This window comes from Pagrus major, chromosome 22 (genome assembly GCF_040436345.1).
Source record: "Pagrus major chromosome 22, Pma_NU_1.0".
Lineage (NCBI taxonomy): Eukaryota > Metazoa > Chordata > Actinopteri > Spariformes > Sparidae > Pagrus > Pagrus major.
Genome location: NC_133236.1, coordinates 10,427,728 through 10,445,447, shown reverse-complemented (window position 1 = coordinate 10,445,447; position 17,720 = coordinate 10,427,728). Strand labels below are relative to the sequence as shown.

Sequence of the window (17,720 nt, the reverse complement as noted above, 5' to 3'; positions counted from 1 at the left end):
ATTGTTTATATTTTTGTTGTATTTTATGTGAGTGGAAAGTTTAAGCACAGCCAGGCTTAATGTGTGTCTGTGAATGAATTGATTTTCGTTCACACTGATGCTTGTCCCATTATGATTCACCCACCGGAGGTCCTGCTTGCACCAGGCTGTACTGAAGCTCCTGTCCTGTCCACTAACAGCAGCTGCAGTGTTCAGAGCTCTGAGCCTCATTGTCACTGTCGCTGCAGCTCCATGTTCGAGGCTACAACTCCAGCCCTAATTAAAACCTCCCTCAGACACGGTTCCCTCCACCTCCTGCCTCTCCGCGCCGCAATGAAGGAATTTATCCGTTTTGTCCTGAAGTCTCACTGCTCACAGAAATGAGGTCTCGGCTGACTTTTCCCCGCGTCGAGTGAAGATAGAGGGAAGCGGACCTGTCGATTCTCAGCCACTCGGCAACTCCTGCAGCATCCTCCAAAAAAAAAAAAAGAAGAAAAGGAAATCACCTGTACTTCTTTTTTCTCCTCTCAGACGGGACACAGACTGACTGCAGGTTGAGTGATAATAATAATAATAATAATAATAATAATAATAGTACTGAAAATGGATAATAACGCTGCAAATTCGGAGAAATCTCAACTGATACACGAGAAGAACGCGAAAATGTATTCTTTAAAACTGCAAAGGTGAGGACATGTCATGTTTTATGTGACTGCAGCTGCATGGAGAATAAGTTACCTGTGAAATGTGACATTATGCATGCAATTTATTCATCTATTTTAATTTAAAAGAAATACTCAAGTTTAAAGAAAGTCTGAGGATTTTTTTTTGAAGCACAAAGTGAATATTGTGCTGATGCGTGCAGATTATGTTGTGGCTGTTGCATGTAGTGAAGCTGGTGTGTAACGCACGGTGTTGTTACCGTGGTGCATGTTAAGCAGGCTGCCGGCTCTTGTGGGCTGTTTTATGTGAATGAACAAATTCATTTCCATGCTTGGCTTGTTTCTGGACAGCCTGTGACAAATGGCCCCGGGCCAGCTCACTGAGCAATGCTAAAAACTCATCATCTGTCATTAGGGAGGCACGAGGCAGGTTCTCCCCTGCACGCTGCACGTCCAGTCTGCATGAGGAGGGACGGAAAGAGACGGAAATCACCGAGACTGACAACACAGTAAATACATGCAGGTGTTTTAAGGTGCCACAAATACATCCGGAGAGATTTATTATCTTTAGTGTGGTTATATGGTAAGATTTTTGGCGCAAGACGTGTTTAGGTTTTTAAAAGATAAACTCACTGGCCTGTAAAAGCGTAAAATATGTTTTTTAGCAGAGAAACTGAAATGATTCTTCTCCAAAAATGACAAAAATCAGCTTGAGTAAATAAAACGTTGTATAAGGCGAAAAAATAGGCCTATACGTAGATTTTGGAGCTGTAATTATTAAAAAAAAAAATACATGCAAAACAGTCATTAAGTCATTAAACAAAATAATGAAAATACAAATAATAACCTAATAATTAAGTGATCTTGCGCTGGTGTTTCGTCACCAAAATACCTCAAACAAATCAAATAACGCAAATAAATAAGATGAATTTTCTGCAACAGATTCTCTTCAGCTGCTGCACAAACACACCTGGCGGGCTTCAACATCCTCCTGCAGCCTCATGTTAACATTAGAAATATCAGCTCACATGCGGAAAATAAAACTAATCAAGTGGAAAATATTTCTCTGTCGTCACATCGTCGTCATATAAAAAGCGGATCGTCATGAGGCCTCCTGATGCATCTCTTCTCATACCTCTAATCAATAAGTGTGACAGGCTGCAGACTCCGAGGTAGCTGGAAGTGATTTGGGATCTCACATCAGCTGCTTCTCACCTTTCAGAGTCAGTCAGTCCACTACGTTTAAAAGATCTGACAGCAATCTGATGTTTTATAATTAAATAAAGGAAACGTTTGGACATGTTCTGTAACTGTCAGGCTGCAGATGTTGAGGCCTCTGAGAGATACCGCTCACCGAGGTGGAGACAAAATATCCTGTAGAAATTATAGAAATTATTATCAGGGTTCAGAGAGTCAGGGGGGGGGGGGGGGGGAGGGAGAGAGAGAGGGAGAGAGAGAAAGGTGCATATGGCACCACATTTAAGATTTCATGCACCATTTGCACCGTGTGTGTGTGCGTGTATGTGTGTGCGTGCGTGCGTGTGTGCGTGCGTGTGTGTGTGTGTGTGTTGTACTGTGTCATCTTCAGCATTTTCCAGCTGGCAGTAAAGTGGTTTATATCGTCAGTGCTGTAGGAGGAAGTCCTCACATATTTTACTGAAGAACAAGTAGCTACATTAGAATAAAAATATTCCATTACAAGTAAATAAATCTCACTAAAGTTAAAGTACATAAAAGTTAGTACCAAAACGTACTTATATTACCAAAAGTGGATGGCTCATTATAGAATACATATATTTTATATCACTGGATTATAATTACTGATGCATTGATGTGTAAGCAGTGATGGAAAGGAACTAAGTCTGTTTATTCAAGTTCTGTCCTCAAGTACAATTTTGTTTTTCTACTTTATTCTCCACCACATTCTGGAGGCAAATCTTGTACTTTTACTCCTATACATTTATTTCACAACTTTAGTTACTAGTTACTGAAGACTACAGGCTGCATCAGAGTCAAAGTAGTGGATTCTTTAATAATCTTTTGATCAGCTATCAGATTATAAAAACAGCACTGATTCTGAAGATTCAGAAAGATACAAAATATTGGATATAATAATCGACAAAGGCGATAATTGGGCAACTCAAAGTATACATATATACATACATATAAATATATCTATAATTTACTTTTACCTGTACTTTTGATACTTAACTACATTTAATATCAGATACTTTAAGACTTTTACTCAAGTACTATTCATATGTGTGACTTTCACTTTTACCTCGGTAATATTTTAACACGATATCTTTACTTTTACTCACGTATAACTTTTGGGTACTTTTTACAACACTGTGTGTAAACATCACTAATGTTGCAGCTTGTAAAGGTGGAGGTGGAGTTGATCTTTATTTTGTTTTTAAATACTGGCTTACATATTGTAGCAGAGTAGAAGTATAAAGTAGCATTAACTAGAAATACACCAGTAAAGTACAAGTACGCCAAAATTGTACTTAAGTACAGTACTCGGGTAAATGTACTTAGTTCCATTCAATCGTTGTGCCATCGTTCTAGGCCCAAAATACAGGATAATCTATAATACAATATAATATTCATGTTTGAGAAGCTGAGTGCGTTTTTTAAAATGTTTGCTTGATTTGTTGATTGATCGATAAACACCATTAATAACCTGGGAACCCAAAAATGTTCTTATTAATGGTTTACAACTGATCCAAAAAGCATTTATAAATGATCAACATCAATAAGTCCATTTGTTATAACTCATGAAACAAAGGTGCCATTTCATCAGGGGTGAAAGTAACTAATTACAACTACTCAAATTACTATAATTAAGACATTTTGTGGAGTACTCATACTTCTATTTTCTCAAGTCTGTTATTTTACGTACTTACTCTACTCTGACATAAGTACAGATTTTCAGCACTCTTTCCACAACTGCTTTTCAAAAATATACAAAAAAAAAAAAAAACAGCTCTCGGTCACACACTAACAGTCAGCAGGTGTTTTCATGACGTCCACCTGTAAAGTAACCTTATTCACCATAAACAAGACTTCTGGTGTCCAGATGTGGGGAAACACTAAATCTGCCAGATCCCATGGGAAAGTCACGAGTTTACAAAATAAATGTTTTGGTCCCCAAAAAAGAGCTGGATCATGTGGACGGTAACAAAAACCATGACCAAAAACTTCAACCATTTCTAACCAACCAACCAACCAACCAAGCAACCAGGCTAAAGCCTCCAATTAAAGATGTTTTGTACCAGTTACATAAAAATATAAATCTGAGGTAATGTTGAGGACAAATAAAGCTGCTAATTTAATCACAGTTTATGTTCGTGTAGCTGAAGGGTTGGTGGTGTTATGTACAGAAAATCAACAAATTCCCTTTCATATCACTCCTTATAACTTACCATTGGTCTAAATGATGTCACCCAGCTGTATTTACCAAAGCCTATTAGTTGGGTCGTTTTTCTCAGTGGTAATTGTGATATTTCTGGCAGCATAATTGGCTGAGGGTTAATGTGTGTCTGGCAGGAGATGCTGGATCCGTCACTGCTGCTGCAGCTTCCACACAATTCCCCAGACAGCAACCAGTGAAGCCAGACTTCTTATGGACCGTGGTTACCAGCCTGGTCCAACTTGTACTCGAGCCAAGAGAAGTTTAACTTAATGTCCCTGAAGAGATTTTTCCAAATAGGTTGTTATGAATATGGTCTATTTATCAAAACACTTAAAAGTCATCTTCTCAGAAGGCTAAATCATGATTAAAGTCATGTTAGCCCGCTCAAAGACGGTTTTTCATAGACAAAATGTGTTAATATCATAGAAAACGATTGGAAAATGATTTGATATACAAATATTTATATAGAGACAAGATGAAGCAAGCATTTAACTCCTCTAACTAAATAGTTTTAAAGCAGCTCAGCACATATAATGTTGACAGAGTTCACCATCATACTTCACAAAACCCACTAACATCTGGCTTTTGTCTTCAGTGGAAAAGGGCACAATCAGCTGTTTATTTTCAGGTCAAATGGCACATGACACCTAGGTGGACACACTAAGATGCATGTTTAGGTTACGTTTGAGGTGCGTAAACACTTACCAATCTTCTCCTTTCAAACAGCCCTCAAACGTTGTTCAGTTGGTGTTAAAATAAAATAAAAAAGTAGCCACCTTACTCTTGTCACTGGTCTGCATGCAGCTTTCTGTTCCCTGTTTTCCGACACATTTGTGATGTCCAATGTGACACACCAGAAAAAACAAACAATCGAACAAACAACAAAACAACAGACAGGCAAGCTTGTCTACCGGTAATGGGTGAGGAGTCATTGAGCTATTTTTTGCAGGTTTAAAACACCTGGCATCAACAATCTCATACAACTCACAGCAAGAAGGCGAATAAGCATATTTACCAAAATGTTAGGCAATTCATCGAAAGGAAAAGTTGATTTGAAATGGATTTGAAAATATGTTATTTATACCATTTTTGAGCCAAAATCTTCACTGTAGCTGCACCTGGGAAGTGGAGGTGGAGGGTGTAAATAACATTTTCATTTTAGGGTGAACTTTTCCTTTAAGAGAAGATATAAAAGGAACCAGCCCAATCAGAACAACCTCGGATATGTTGAATCTTTATGTTTGATATGTTGAATTTTTTAAGTTAAGCTAGAAATTGTCCCGGCGTCTCGCTACAAAATATCGAGTGGTTTCACACTTACAAATGTTGAAACGCAGTCTCGAACAGTGGTCTCTTGCTCGGCGGCTGTCTGGCACAGCTGTTATGTATGTAGATATGTTGATATGATACATATGAAACTTGAAAATGTGGATGTAGCCGTGGTTTGCGAAGGTGTAAAATGCCAACATTTTATTTTGGCAACTGGGCTGAAGAAACACAGAGACAATATGTAAAGACACATACTGACCAAAAAGAACTGAGATCCACCTGGAGAAATAACTCTTAGATCAGCATATTTTTAAGACTTACATCAAAAACAGCTGACATGAACAATGAAACACTGCAAAATGATGCTTATTAGGCCACAAAGACATGTCCTAGCAAGTGCTAAAATAACAGTAATAATAAGATTATCACAGAATACCAACACTATCTCTCCAAAGACATTCAGCATCCTTTCTCACTGCAGGCATTGTTAAATATAGTATGGCGCTGCAGCTGTAATTAAATGCTCGATGGTTAGTTTTGTTTTCAGTGGACAGCTCTTCTGAGGTCTCTTGATATCATATAATTTCACAGATCACTGAATATTCCCTCCGGTCCTGGCACCGCTCCTTACGGCAAGTGTCAGAGAAAGAGCCAACAAACACCACACACCTGCCCTGAGGGATATTTACTGACCCGAACATTTAGGAGACACAACATGACCTCAGCCAAACAACAAGTCAATGCATCAGCTGAAACAAACTTGACTGAATACATTATGTTACTGTAGGCAGGATGATGACTGCAGAAATCATTAAACCACTTATTAAATGCAACTGTAAAGATCTTTATTACCTTTGGATTGCTTATCAAAGTGGTTTATTTGGAAGTTAGCAGTTAAACAAGAGATAATCAATGATGACGGACATCAAAGAAGCAGAATCTCTGAAGGGTGTAAAAATCATTAACTGCACAAGTCTGAGTGCATTATCTTACATACCTAGTGTATAATCAAATAAGAGCATTTGCTTATTTTGTTGAACCTTTTGGACATTATAAAGCAAGTGTGCATGTGCAATGACCTGGTGGCAAAAAGTAGTCAGTTTCTATGTAAGCTTATGAGAAAATGACCCTACTTCTCACTTGATTTATTACCTCAGTGAACAGTTTCCTGGTGAGTTTATGGTCTCAATCTGCAGTTTCAAGTCTTCCTCAACACAGCGTGATGTTCATTTTGTAAATAAAGGTCCTATTTAGGTTAAAATAAACAATAACGCAGGGTATGATTTCGGGCGTGGCTACCTTGGGATTGAAAAGTTGCTAGCATTGCGTGTTTTTGGGTTTTCAGTCAGATCCAATCAATATTGTCCCCCAGCTCCACCCTCTCATCCAAATATGGTCACTTCTGGCACCAAAAAACCCAAGATGACGATGAAACAATAAAAACAATAAAATGCGTATAGAAATTCACATATTCAAATGTGAAAAACTAGACAGTATGTCTGCATTTATCAAGAAAAGCAGGAAAAAGGCAGCACTGCAGAGGTCAAAAACAGCTAAAGGATCACCTCATGTCCTGATCTTCTCATCAGAAACAATATACAGTCTCATGAGTGAGACATCAATGTGATGCTGTGTCCAAGTGAAATCTGACTGGTTTGAATAGCCATTGAAAAGTCTCCACACCCTCTTCATTTAAGGTTTAGTAGCCTAACATGACTTTATTTTACTCCTGACTGGTAATTAGTGAAGATTTAAAGGTGCCCCTGGGGTAGCAACTCCATCAGGTAGGCAGCTTTGGCAGGAAAAGTGTGTTTGAGTAAGAACTAATTACCTCATTGATCAATCGAATCAACTCTCACTGCGCTACTTATTACCCCTTCAAACTAATTAGGCTGCAATTAAATAGTATACACAGGTAAGCTCAGATTTACACATTAGACCTATTTATGATACCTGGTTGAAAAGATGCTACATCCAAATGTTTGTACGGAGACACGTGGGAAATGTCTCTGTTATTTGATATTTTTTTTACCTTGATGTTTGATGATATTGCAGATATTTTTCAGGAAAGCCTTGGCTTCAAACCGGGACAAACTCACATTAATAAAACTGAGGTCCCAAAAGGTTTTATATTTTTAGAACTTGTAAACACAAGATAGTAACATGTGCGAACAAGATAACCAGATAGTCCAGATTGTATGGATCTTATAATAAAAATATTATCTCCAGGACTTCAGGGGCTCTGTACTTAAACTACAATCAGTTAACTAAAACGTTTGAATTTTTTTAAAACTAGGCTATATAAAGGAAAACACAGTAAACCATGTTGCTGTTTTTTTGTCTTCTTCTTGTGAGCAGCCACAGCAGTGACAGATTGTTGCTCAGCTGCTAAGTACCACAAAGCACACAGCTCCTGAGCCAAAGAAAACGGGAGCGGCAGCAACACACTCCTTTAGCGGCTAATGCTAACGTATATGTATTATGTATTTATTAGTCTGAAAAGCTAAGACAGTATGTTGAATGTGGCAAGCGACTAGCCGCTAATCCCCCAGCTGACTAGCCAGAGCTACAGTACGGTCAGTGTAGTCAGGCAGTGCACGCTCATGTGTTTTGGAGGTGAAGAATATTATAGAATATTATTTCACTTCTTTTGTCAGGCAAGTAGATTTTAATTGCATTGCTGTGAAATGTCAGAATAACAATTGATGAGTTTTAGGCCAAAAATCATGTAGTCATTTGGCTAAAACCAGGTTAAACTTGTTGAAAAGTGGACATTGCTAAATGCTAACAAAATAATCATTGTTCAATCTTTGTTAAAAAAAAATTAGATGATTTTCTTTTAATGTCCAATGCTAGATGCTCATTTATTATTTAGAAATGAACAGAAAATCTCAGTAATATTTAGGCTTTTAAGACAAACTAAGAAAGACACCCCTTAGCTATGAGAAAACACAGTCAGCTAACAGAGGCTAGTAAGATGCTAGCTGGGGAGGTTCTATTTTAAACAGCTAATTCTTCTCCCTTGATAATGTGGTGAATATATTTGTTATACAACAATAATGCCTCTATATTTTGGGCATGTTCGATGTGTGTGTATTTATTATTGTTTGTGTTGCTGTAACTGTTCAGCATTATTTTCATCATCTACATTTGGTTAAGCATATTTTGCACTACTGTTTCAATGACTATGAGCATCGTGTTTTTTTTCCCTCCATAAGAACAAAATGCTCACATTGAACATAACATTGCCCTCAGGCCTCAGAGCACTCGAGTGTGTATACTTTATGCGTTGTGTGTGTGCAGGCTATGTGTGTGTGTTGCGCTTTTGTCCGTGCGTTCGGGGGGTGTTTGCTCTTACGTCCCAGTGGTATAATTGAACAGAATCTGTTTTCCACTTGGCTGCATCTTTTCAGCTTGGACATCCCGTAAGACTTTAAGTGTGTGTATGTGTGTGTGAGAGAGATAAAGGCTAACAATGAAACACTGGCAATCTCCCATGTGAAGAGTGTGACATTAAGTGTGTGTGTGTGTTTGTGTGTGTGTGGTTATCTGAAGTGAGCCCAAATTAGTTTTTTTCCACCTCATTACCCACATCATCGCAGCTCTCCCTCACTGCACAGAATAGCAACCTGGGCGTGTGCGTATATGTGTGTGTATGCGTGTGTGTGTGTGTGTTTGTGTGTGAAGAAAATGGAGAATTCAGCGTTTTGTTTTGTTCTCATGATTAAAATCCAGCTCATTGTATTGTGTTGTCAAATGTGAAGTAGCCTATATCTGTAATTCCCAGGTTGAAACATAAATGGTTCGGTCTAAACATGTAGCAATGTTAAACAACCTCTCAGTAGTCAGATATGCTGTTTGACTGAGAACATACAGAAGAATCGCTCAATAATATAGAAACTGTTATTGGGAAAACCTGAATCTGAATGGCTCAAGGGATGGAAACTTATTTTGATCTGTCTGTTGGTTAGATGTTTTGCCATTCACATATCCACGTGTCCTTTGGTGACCTCCTGACTTCTCATCTAAACTCTGAGAACCTCTAACTGGGAGCGGCAAAGTGAGATGCTAACTGTAGCAAATGCTAGCATGTGAATCTGAGATTGGGAATGAGTAGCTGCCTAATCTGAGTGGAACATTAGCATTTTTTCCCAATTTAATTCACAATTACTGTGTGTGGTTTGTCCAAATGGCGTTGTCTTACCTAGCTGTTCAAGACGCAGTTGCGCATATGCCACTCAGTTCAGTTAGTGACAAACCCCTACGACTGGGAGCAGCAAAATGAGATGGCTAACAGTGGTGCACTTAGAGCATTTTGACATCTGGGGTAAAATAGGGTCTGTTTGACACTAGAAACATAGCAGTTAAATTATGTTAAAACAACATTTAGGCTAATCATAACCTTATAAACAAATACAGCCCAGTATAAACCTAAATGTCTAAATGTTTGTCAACTTGCAAATCACCAAAACTATGCTTACTGGGTCAATAGCAAAAGGAAAGAGGAGTGTTTTCATACACACCTACCTCACTGTCAACATTAATCGATTTCACAAGCTTCTTCAGTGGCTGACCGATCTCTCCGTTCTTCCACTTTACTGAACATTGATTGTAGTCCACTTAATTTAGAAGATCTGTTTCAGTTTATTGTAACTCTTTCAAACAACATTATGTCTGCAGCAACATTTACTCAAAAAATCAATTCACTCAGTGCTCTAATATACTGCAGAACGGAGTGACAGTGATAACCTGCATTATTACAAACCGAAGCAGCTTCAACAACTGTACGAATGTTAGGGAGGATCCATCTCTGTCCTCATGAACACATCCCCTCTGTATCCCTGCAGCTCCTTCCCAGACTCCAAAGATCCCGACTTCCCTTTTAAAAACGGAGGCATGGCCGGCGCCATTGAGCTGAAACGACCCGTCGGTGCCCACTGCCACGGTGCCAAAGCCCTGGTGTGTGAGGACAGTGTGGACAAGCTGTTGGCCAAGAAGAAACTCTACATCGCTTCAGCCGTCTGCCTCGTCTTCATGATTGGCGAAGTCATAGGTAAAAGTTTATACACTCAAACCTCAGGGAGGAAAGAGAACAGAAGGTCAGACATGTTTGTTTCTCAGTGATGTTCATTTTCAAAATAAAAGAAGGTCAAGACAGCCACTCATATCAATTATAACACTATTTATGACCAAATCAACCTTCACTGAAGTTTATCTACTACTACTATGATTTGTGTTATGAATGTGTCTTTGTGTAAGCTTAAAAATGTATTTAAAAAATAAAATAAATAAATACATTCCTTATTTCTATCATTATCATTATTATTATTATTATTATTATTATTATTATTATTACATATGTATTATTGATTGTTATATACTATAACCTATAATGTATTATACTTTATTTGTATATTCACTTACTGGCTGCCTCTAAACTACACCCCAACACATGCACACAAACACCTCCACACACAAACACCTCCACACACAGACCTCCACAAAATTACTTCAACATATAGTGCCAACATCCCAGTACTGCTTTCCAATTTTAATAATTTAATTTTTTCTTTTATGCCCCTCCTTTCTGTCATCAATGTTTGTTTGTCCTACGATAATGTGCTTATCCAATCATGTCTTGGAACACGCTTAGTTGTGTCTTGTCTTGTCTCAATTGTTATGTCCCGCATCACTGATCATCAGCTCCTATCCTCTGACAAACATCAATTTAATTCCACTGTGGTCACTTGTTGACAGGCTGACATAAATTTGACCCTAACAACCAGGTTTTGGTGTAGTGCATTGACGTATGTTGGCCGAACATGGTTAGCATGTGTCTTCCCGAATCCTCTGAAACAGCTGCAGAGAAGATTTTGAGATTTTGACTTTGTGCACAAAACCTGGATTGATTAGTTAGTATTTTGTGCTCCTCTGATATTTGTCTGTTCTTGGGCAAACGTTTAAGACGATACAATTCAACAGGGAAAACTTTCATATCACACATCCGTTACAGAGATTTACTTCTTCTGATTGAAAAAAAAGATTTTATGCAGAAACTGATGGGACTGTAATGTAAATACTGTTATGCTGACATCTTGACTAACTGCACATTTCACTCTAAAACAAAGAAACTACAAAGAACAAAGCTTCAAACTTTTTATAACCAGGAGTGTGAAATGGCTCACATTCATTGGCTGATTTCCCAGACGTTTATGATGATATAAAATAATACTGCATCTCTTTTACCCGAGGCATTACCCTGTGTCTAAGAATTAATACATTTCCTGGTTTGTAGCTGCATTGAACTACAGGTTTAACAAACCTTTAAATGGCTGAGATGGATGTTATTAAAGGTGGAGGGTGTTTTCACAGTTGGTGACACACTCCTGACCAGCAGGTTTTTAAAGACAGTTTTCTTTATAACTTGATAAAAACTGAAAACAAAAAAGGTCAGCAAGGCTAACTCATATTTCTTGGTTTTGTTCTGGTTTCCTCCAGGAGGCTACCTGGCTCACAGCCTGGCTATCATGACTGACGCAGCCCACCTCCTGACAGACTTTGGCAGTATGATGGTGAGCCTGTTCTCCCTGTGGATCTCCTCCAGACCGCCCACCAAAACCATGAACTTTGGTTGGCACAGATCAGGTCAGGACGACAGATCAGACACCTCTGAGTGGATGGGTGGAGTGAGGCAGGAGGAGAAGAAGATGAATGAATGTTTAAAGTGGTTGATGATAATTGGATGAACAATTTAGTACATTTACTTATTGATATTTAAATGTAAGAATCACTGATTAACAGACGGGTGGTGGAAACACTCCTTGGTTCAAATCTTGATGTTTCAGACCAGTCAGCTCCACCTTCAGACAACATTATAATTGTAGTTTTTCGTGACTTTTTTAGGCAGGTGTAGGCATTTTTCAAACTTAATTAGCTATTACTTTCTTTAACTGAAAGTGCCATTGTCAACATGACAACATCTGCAAGTGTACAATGCTGCAACTGTTATTTTTCCTTTCCTTAAGATGGTGCCTGTTGGCAGGTCAACCCAATCGCAAGAATAACTGTTGACAGTGTACTTTTTCCTTTTTGTTCTGCAAACCACGGATATGTTGAAACTTTATATTTCTTTAGGTTCAATTTTCAGTTTTATGTTGTGATGGTGTGCTTATGCTCTGGTTAGGTTTAGGCACAAAAACAACTTGGTTAAGGTTAGGAAAAGATCATGTTTTGGCTTAAAACACCTGGTTTTGTTGCCACAAACATGGCTGAAAAATGTTTTGACAAATCAATTTGGGATCCTGGGGCTTCTGGAGACTTGGATTATGGCATGTACGTAATCACTGAATTTTATTTTTGTCTTGGGTTAACTTTTCCTTTAATGTGACTGCTTTCTGTCGTATCCAGACAGAGAAAGTTGTTGTTCGACTTAAAACTCTGGAGTTTCTGTTCCACCAGGTGTTTTAAACCCCATGTGTAGGAGAATCCTTACTTGTAGCAAGATTTGTCAACTCATGAAAATAAGCTGCTATTAAACTGTATTCAAAGCTGTAATTGTTAACACACCTGTGCTCCATGTGTCTAACTCTCTGTTGTGAGTCTCTGTGTCTTTTGTGTCTGACTCTAGTTTGATGTTCTGCCTCTGAGGGATGCTGTCTGTTATTTAACTTCACGTCCCACTGTGGGATTCAGATGGCGTGTGTTTTGCGATGAACTGTGTTACTATGTCAACGTGATTAAGAATCCTCTCTCTCTCTCTCTCCTCGTCTCTCCACAGAGATCCTCGGGGCGTTCATCTCAGTCATCTCCATCTGGATTGTCACGGGGGCTCTGGTCTATTTAGCCATCGAGAGGATCGTACGCAACGACTACGAGATCGATGGCCACGTAATGTTGGTCACCTCCGGGTGTGCCGTCATCGTCAATATAATGTGAGTGGTTCTCAGCATAATGGGTGTTAATATGGTAAATTATGTAGCAGAAAGTCCCTATAGCTCACTGAAATGTTACTTTCTAGGTAATTTTGTCCTCTATCAAAGTGTAATGAGGCATTTTGACTAGAAATGGCAGACAATCATCTCCTCCTCTCTACAGCATGGCCTACATCCTCCATCACTCCACCACCTTCCACGCCCACGGCAGCGGCTATCACCAGATTGACGAGGACGGCCACAGTCCCGTCTCTCACGGACACTCCCACACGCTCCTCAGCGGCCACGGCAACACGAGCGTCCGCGCCGCCTTCATCCACGTGGTGGGAGACCTGCTGCAGAGCATCGGCGTCTTGGTGGCGGCGATCATCATCTACTTTCGGGTCAGATATAGCACACATTCGTGAATTACAAGTGTGAATTATTCCTTCTTGTTGTTATAATGTTGGATTTTAGCTGGATTTTGACTAGTTTATTGTCTAAAAACAGCTGCAGGAGTTTTTCTATAAAATTCACAAGCAGATATTGAATTGATTTTTAAATTTTCAGGATTAAAATACTCAAATTTTAGCATTTTAACTGAATATTCCTTTTATAATATGTCTTAAATGTACTTAATAATACCTAATAAAAAAACATCATGGTGTGCTTTAAATATTTTATTGTGTACAGAAGTGGGAGAAGAAAGAATTAATTTATTCAGAGTCTTGTTTATTATGGATGAAAGGGTTAAGACTTCTATCATCATGCAAGATGTTCCCTTGTTTTCGCCCTGGGCACTTTAATGGCTTGTGACAGTGAAAAAACACCATCTGATGCCTCTTTGCCCTCTTTAAAGTCTCCATAACCTCTTTTATCTTTATCTTTCAGCCCGAGTATAAAGTTGCAGATCCCATTTGTACGTTCCTGTTCTCGGTCTTCGTCCTCTGCACCACCGTCACCATCCTCAGAGACGTCTTTAGGATACTCTTAGAAGGTACTTGGAGATCAATGAACAGGCTTTTCTTTAAGGATGGGAGAGGGTTATTGTGAAAAAGTTATCCTCCAGTGTGATTCTAGTGAAAAAAAAAGTAGGGATTCAAATTTAAAAATTTCAAGACCACAGCCACCATTTCATAATCACAACAAAACTACTTGCTTAAAACGATAAAACACTAATCTGAGGAAAAATGTAATGAATAACTCAGATAAGTTTTACCTTATATAACACTGAAGCCAGGAGGGTTTTTACTTAGCATAAACTCACAAAAAGGAGGAAACAGCTAATCTAATCTAAAACTCACTAATTAAGGACATTTTTGTTGTCCAAAAAACATTTCTGGAGCTTCACGGCTCAACAGTGTTGCCGCATTCTCCTAAACAACTGAAGTAGCTGGAGATTTATCTTAAAATGTAAAAAAACAACCCCCTAAAAAACATAAATAGGCTTCATACAGCTCGTCCCGTGTAATTAAGGCTGCAAACAACGATTATTTTCATTGCCGATTTACCTGTTGATTATTTTCTGGATGAATAGATTAGTTGTTTGGTTTATAAAATGTAAGAAAATGGTGAAAAATGTCAATCAGTGTTTCCCAAAGATGACGTCCTCAAATGTCTTGTTTTGTCCACAACCCAAAGATATTCAGTTTACTGTCATAGAGGAGGAAAGAAACCAGAAAATATTCACATTTAAGAAGCTGGAATCATTATTCTTATTGAAAATGACTTAAACCTCTTAATGGATTACTGTGATATTATATATTTTTTTAACATTTTCAAAATAAAAATCTAAATCTAATCTAACGATGGCACGTCGACCATCACACAGAGTTGGGGTTTGTTTTGCCTGCAGCTGAGATCAAGCTGTCGAGTTTTGACCTGACTGACAAGGTCACATGACGCTTCAGGCTCTCGTGTTCTATGAATCCACGAGTAGATCTGAAACATATTTTTAATGTACTGAAGGCCATCATGTCGAGGTTAAATCTCCTCACGTATCTGTAGATGGCTCATGTTAAATTACATAAGCGCTGTACATAAATACACAGACCTCAGTTGGCTGTTTCAACATGAAAGTTTACACAGAACAAAGAACAAGAGTGCAGATGGTCACATCCCGGGGATGTCACATCAAGACTTTTGGGGACATTTTAAAATTCTCTTTGCACATCAGTGAACTTCCTTTAAAATGCCCCTCACAAAAGTAAAGCCAGAGGCATCTTTTAAAACAGTCAGTAACAACAGAAACAGGCCTGTGCTGAAGGAATAAAGAAGAATCATTTATTTTATATTACTTTCATGTATGTATACTGAACACATACTCAGTCACGGCTTTGTCTTCCGGCAGCAGTAGAATCTGTACTCAGAAATGTAGCCAATTATGAAATGTCAAATTTAACTTGTAGATCAGTGAAATAAAATATGTTAATAAGAAGATGAACAGGCTTTTTATCCTCCTCAGAAAAGCCAGTGTCTCCTGTCTGTAGCCATACATAGCAGACTGTGTTTTGCATAAAAGGACATTTTCTGGGAGCTACTGTGTATTAATGTGTGGTCTGTTGTTTTTCAGGGTCTCCTAAAGGAATAGAGTTTAACTCTGTGAAGGAGGTGCTGCTGTCTGTGAAGGCTGTGAAGTCTATGCACTGTCTGCACCTCTGGGCTCTGACTCTAGGCCAGGCTCTGGTCTCTGTTCACCTGGCCATCGGTAATGTAACATAACAATATATGCCTTATACTAACTAAAATACAGCAGGGTAGCAGATGAAACTATTCAGGAAATTGAGGATCGAGGAATAAAAGGTTTTGTATGTTGCACAAATTGTTGTAAAATATACAATGGACAATATATCGACACTACATTGTTATCGTGTTACGAGACTTTATATGATCTTAGATTTTTAATATCGTTACATTGATATGACATAAGTGTTGTCTTCTCCTGGTTTTAAAGGCTGCATAACAATAAAGTGATGTCATTTTCTGACTGTCCTGCTTGTTCTTATAGTTGCCTTTACCTCAATATCTAGTAAAAGTACCAATAGTCATCCACATCCACACAACATTGTTGCAATATCAATATCGAGGTATTTGGTCAAAAATATTGTGATATTTTATTTTGTCACCCAGTCCTAGTATTTATGAAGAGCTTTTGAGGAGATTTCAAAATATCGAGATTCATTATGTATCAGATATAGCCTTAAAATTATAGCAATATTATTTGAAGGACATATTGCGTAAGATGGTAATTAACCAGTGGTGGAGGAGACCTAATATTTTTTACTTACATAAAGATAGTAATACCACAGTCTGAAATACTCTGCCTCTTCCTAAAAGTCCTGCATTCAAAATTTGACTTCAGAAAAGTAAGAAAGTATTAGCATCAAATTATACTTAAAGTACCAAGAGTAAAAGTGCAGAATTGTCCATTTCAGAAAGATATATACAGTATATAGTACTATATGATTGGATTGTAACTGATACAATAATGTCACATCACTTTAATATCACAGCCTGTACATTTTAATTACTGATGTGATTATAGATTTGTTATGCATTTATTTATGTATAAATCTGCAAAGCAAGTATTAGGCTGTCAGATAAATGTAGTGGATAAAAAGTGCAAAATTCCTAAAACCTTAAGTATCATCTCCAACAGAGAGTGGATACACATTATTTTTAAAGGCTTTAAAGTGTTTTCTAAAAAACAAATATATTTAGTGTTCACTACAGTCATTCTGCTGTCTCTGCCACTAGCTAAGAAAAGTTGTATCTTGCTGTCATGTTATAGCCCTGTTATATGAATAAAAGTAAAAAAAGAGAAAACTAGTCTAACAGTATTTAATAAAACAGACTCACTGTGTTGTTTTCCACAGAGGAGGGTGCTGACGCTCAGTCTGTGCTGCAGGAGGCCACTGATCTGCTCCACACCAAGTTTGGTTTCTACAGCATCACCATCCAGGTGGAGCTCTACTCTGAAGACATGAGCCACTGCTCCCACTGCCAGGACCCCAGTGACTGATACCCATACTGGACCGCACCAGACTGGACCCAACAGGACATGGAACGGGACTCAGGCACGTTGTCATTCCCTCTGGGTGAGCTGGACCAGTGAGAGCTGTATTCACTACGCAGCCCACTGTTAAAGGATGGAAAGAGTTTTTGGTTGTGTTCGCCATTAAGTCACAAGAAATTAGACAGTGAAATCATCCATGTGTTGGTAGTACGAGTGCTGACGCTGGAGCTCCATGCTAACATGGAACAGGCCAACTAAACCTTGCAGTTCTCCTTAAAGTCCCTCTTCAACAAAAGGGTTGTGTAGTGCTCAAGTTCTCAAGGTTACATGGAGCTTTTGAGAAATAATGGGACAATTTAACAAAAGCACTGCGGTGAAGCTTTATACCAAGGTGAAATCTATCAAAACTAAAAGAATGTGGAGCCCCAATGAAGACGTTTTCCTAAAATATAGTTTGTGTCCTCAAA

General features: G+C 38.4%; 1 protein-coding gene across 1 annotated transcript; it reads left to right on the top strand.

Moving 5' to 3' along the window:
• Positions 1-582: 582 nt before the first annotated feature.
• slc30a2 (solute carrier family 30 member 2) lies at positions 583-17,259 on the top strand. Its single transcript, XM_073493223.1, has 8 exons — positions 583-665; positions 10,176-10,381; positions 11,827-11,973; positions 13,106-13,259; positions 13,423-13,642; positions 14,130-14,235; positions 15,811-15,945; positions 17,114-17,259. Exons 1-8 carry the CDS (start codon positions 583-585, stop codon positions 17,257-17,259), a joined length of 1,197 nt encoding a protein of 398 aa, XP_073349324.1.
• Positions 17,260-17,720: the final 461 nt, after the last annotated feature.